Source organism: Echeneis naucrates, chromosome 6 (assembly GCF_900963305.1).
Source record: "Echeneis naucrates chromosome 6, fEcheNa1.1, whole genome shotgun sequence".
Taxonomy (NCBI): Eukaryota; Metazoa; Chordata; class Actinopteri; order Carangiformes; family Echeneidae; genus Echeneis; species Echeneis naucrates.
Window position 1 is genome coordinate 10746941 of NC_042516.1, and position 4067 is coordinate 10751007.

General features: G+C 40.3%; 1 protein-coding gene across 1 annotated transcript; it reads left to right on the top strand.

Annotated features, from left to right (window-relative positions):
* Positions 1-692: 692 nt before the first annotated feature.
* Positions 693-3631, top strand: LOC115045577 (tumor necrosis factor receptor superfamily member 6B-like). Its single transcript, XM_029505333.1, has 5 exons — positions 693-827; positions 1424-1811; positions 2072-2251; positions 2359-2440; positions 2545-3631. The coding sequence occupies exons 1-5, from the start codon at positions 825-827 to the stop codon at positions 2744-2746; spliced, it is 855 nt and encodes a 284-aa protein (XP_029361193.1). The 5' UTR covers positions 693-824; the 3' UTR covers positions 2747-3631.
* Positions 3632-4067: the final 436 nt, after the last annotated feature.

The window sequence follows — 4067 nt, forward strand, 5'->3', positions numbered from 1 at the left end:
TTTCTAAAATATCACCTATTGATAAATGACTACATGCCATGCAAATCTCAACAAAGATAACCTCAGTGGAAATGAGCAATTTCAAAATATCTTTTTTCAGTGGTTGTGTAAAAACTGGTATTTTACTGAATCCCCCTTCTTCTTATTCACATCTTCTGTCCAAATCACAGATTCAAATAAATTTGATGTACTATATCATTGTGCCTGAGCCGGATAATTATGTGTTTTCATGCGTTTTTTGTCATTTCTGAAGGTTTCGCCTGGACAAACGAAAATTAACCAGATAAAAATGGTTTTGGCAAAAGAAAACACATTAAGGGAAATGTAAACAATATCAATACAAACCTCACATGAGCCAGTGATTTGGAGGTTCCTATTTTTCCCCAACTCTTAAAGTAAAATTTTTCCTTCTCTGAAAACAGAACCTAAGGCTGAGCGGTTGCATTTATGAGCACAGCGGCATAGTGGTTAGCACTGTTATCCCATAACAAGAAGGTTGCGGGTTCTGTTCCAGAGCCTGGGAAACGGTTGCTCGTCAGTAGTCAATGTTTTCTGCTCTGCTGCTCAGCCACACCTTAACCATCAACCTAATAAGGCCTGGAAACTTCCTATCCAACACCTTTGGGCTGTTTGGTCTTAACCATCTTCTCTTATAGACTGAAACTGGAAATTATTTGACCTTTTGGATTCATGCTTTACATGTTTATATCCACAACCACTGACACCCACGCAAAAAAAACTGTTCCTGTATGAACAGTATAAAATGAACCTGATCCAAATGTCAAAGCATCTTTGACAGAAGTGACAACAAGTGCATCATCATCATGGTGAGTGATCTGTTATATCAGCATTCTGTGTTGGAGATGCAGCTCAGGTAAGCAGATGGGATGATCAGTGAGGCTTTACTTCATGTTGATCTCTTTATAAGCTGTCAATATTATTATTCTAATCCCTTCTTGAACATTGTTAAGATCATTTATAATCATAATGAGAAAGAAAGTAGTGAAAGGATTTGCTGCTGTTCATTTTACTGGGCACTAATAGGAAGTAGAACAAAACTTCATCAAGCTAAGCAGAAAATATTTTTGAACACATACACTTAAGCATATGTGTTCTTTGGCTGCATGTGAAAACTGACATGTGCAAATAATAAAATAATGATAATATTAATAATAAGGAAAGAAAGAAATATATGGGCAAAGTTCAGCTGTAGTGAAAGGGAATAAATAAATAAATAAATATAAATAAATAAAATAAACGTAAGTGAAAGGGAATGAGGCAATAAACTGAAAAAAGGAGAAAAAGGCCCTTTTACTTTCTTGCAATTCTGGTGATTGGTCAGGTATAAAACAGAAATAATGAAGGGCCAGTTGCAGGTTCAGTAACCACATCAGCCCCCTCCGTCTGCTGCTCTGTTCCTCAGCTCCTGTTTCCAGCGCTGTGCCTGTTTTTTGGTGTCCACGGATCTTTGTCCTCGGAGCCGGTCCCCACCTTCAGCCACCGAGACCCGCGCACCGGGGAGACTCTGGTCTGTGAGAAGTGTCCACGGGGGACCCACATGACGGCGCACTGCACCGCCAGCACGCCCACCCGCTGCGAGCGCTGCGGGGAGCACCAGTTCACCGAGATGTGGAACTACCTGCCCAGGTGTTTGTACTGCGACAACTTCTGCACCGACAACCAGGAGGTGGAGGTGCCGTGCTCCCCGTCCAGCAACACGGTGTGCCGCTGCAAACAGGGCTTCTACTGGATCGGTGACTTCTGCGTCAGACACTCAGAGTGCGAGGCTGGCCAAGGTGTTGTCACCACAGGTAGGTCGAGTTTGTGTATTTGGAAGTCAGGAAAAACGCAACCTAACACTATTATGGTGGAGTGACATGATTGTCCATACACTCTGGGCGCATCAAATGGGTATCACGAGAACACCAGTGTGCTTTTTCGTGTTGGTAAATCATCGGAAGTAAAGAAATACAATAGTCCAATAGGTAACGAAACAACCAGGAAACGGTGAAATAAACGCACCGTTATGACACCAAGACACCATAACTAATAATTGCACCGTTGTGTTTAGGTACGCCCAAGACAGACACTGTCTGTGAATGGTGTCCGGAGGGCTTCTTCTCCAACTCATCCTCTGCTTTGGAAACATGTGCGAAACATCAGGAATGCGCAACTGGAGAGACTGCACTCCTTCCCGGCTCAGTTTACCAAGACACGATATGTGGCACATGTGAGGAGCTTGCAAAAAGAGGTGTGTACTTCACTGATTTATGATATGACAGAAGACAGGAAGGTGGTCTGACCAAACAGCATCAACCTGGACAAACCTCACATGATTTCAAACTGTTTCTTTCTCAGGTGAAGTGTACAGGTCATTCCTCTCAGGTCTCTTCGGGATGCACAGGATGCGTGTGGCAAAGCTGAAGAAATTTGTCACCAGGTGAGCCCACACTGCCTCTCACTGAACTCTCTTTCCCAGCAGCCCCTTCACCCATTGATTCACCTGATACACACACTTCACCAACCACCATCTCTCTGGAACAGGAACATCGACAAGTCCATCCCCAGGCAGAGAGGTCCTCTCCTGCAGGAGATCAGGGAGTGGCTGGCCACTGCGCCAGAGGAGCAGCTGAGGAAGCTGCCCCAGATGCTCAGGGCTTCACAGCTCAACGCCATTGCAGATAAACTAGAAAAGAGATTCCAGGAGATAAAGCAGGACAACCCAGACTGTGTCTTAACTCTGTAAGGTACAGCACACAGTCCACATTACATTTGAGTATTTTGCATACCTCTCTCTCTGGATATACAATGTGACATGGCAGCATTTGTTTTGTATAATTGCCAATTTGAAACAAGTATTTATTATGTTTTTCATTTGCCTGTTAAGTGAAATGTTGACCTAGTGTTGTTTAAAAGAAATGTTTTGTGCTATTGCTTAAAAACGTGATTTGTATTTGTATTATCAAAACATATTTGGAAAACACATGAGCAGCATGATGATACATTCTCTCTTTATGAGAGACGAAAAATAAAGATGAAAAGTATGAGAGATGAACAGTTTCAATATGCAGATGGGTTTGGATTTGGATTTGGAAGAGAAAACATAAACTGAAGACTTAAAATCTAACAACCTTCTGTATCATTTTTGTGTAAGCGTCATTATGATGTCACACATTATGGGGAACAAGAAATCCAAAGTTGAGACATCTTCAGTGTGAAATATGTAAATATCACACTCATAGTAATTATATGGAAACTGCATTTACACAAGCAGAAACTCTGATTAACACCAGTGTCATCATATACATACTAACTATAAGTAAAACTGAAAGCAGCTAAATAAATTGTATGATGTAATCTAAGACGTTACTAAAAAGGAAAGCAGTCTCTTTGTAATGTGATCCAGACACCACAAGGTGTCGCCCTTCTACCTCTTTAACTTTTCGTGTTTGCTGACCAACATTTTGACAAAGGTTATTCTGCATACTGAACTGACTTGACATAGCCACGTTGTTATCCAGTACATCCACGCATCCTCCTGGGAAACTGCAAACAATCTGTCACTGACCTTATGACCACAATAAAAGAGATTGTGGTCCCTTTTTTTTCCTCCTCAATAAAAGCATTTTCAAATAGCAAACAAGACTGTAAAAATTATTTAAGGATGTTTTAGCTTTGAATGTCAGATTTGAGCTTAACAAGGTTGTTGCAGTGTTTTATTTGGCTTTAAAGGCCATATGTGTCACTGACTTGTCATGGCAGTGGACACAACAACACGTTAAAACTATTTTCAGTTTGAAATTGAAATATTAATTTGCAATATATCTCCTGAGAGATATCCCGAGATTATTTCTACAGTATTAGTAAGTATTATATATTAACACTAATTAGTATTAGTATCTGGTAGTTTCTGGCACTGTGTTTATTCACTCATTAACTTAAATAGGCCAATGAAAAGAGTAAGTAAAAGGAAAATTCAAAGACAAGTGGTGATTCGCACATTATATGTTATGATTATTTATATATTATTATTATTTTTTTAATCAGAGGTGGAGAGAGTACACAAA

Coding starts and splice junctions, on each gene's coding strand:
- LOC115045577 (XM_029505333.1), top strand. Junction 1,812..2,071: donor CCAAGGTGTTGTCACCACAG/GTAGGTCGAGTT, acceptor CGTTGTGTTTAG/GTACGCCCAAGACAGACACT. Junction 2,252..2,358: donor TGAGGAGCTTGCAAAAAGAG/GTGTGTACTTCA, acceptor TTTCTTTCTCAG/GTGAAGTGTACAGGTCATTC.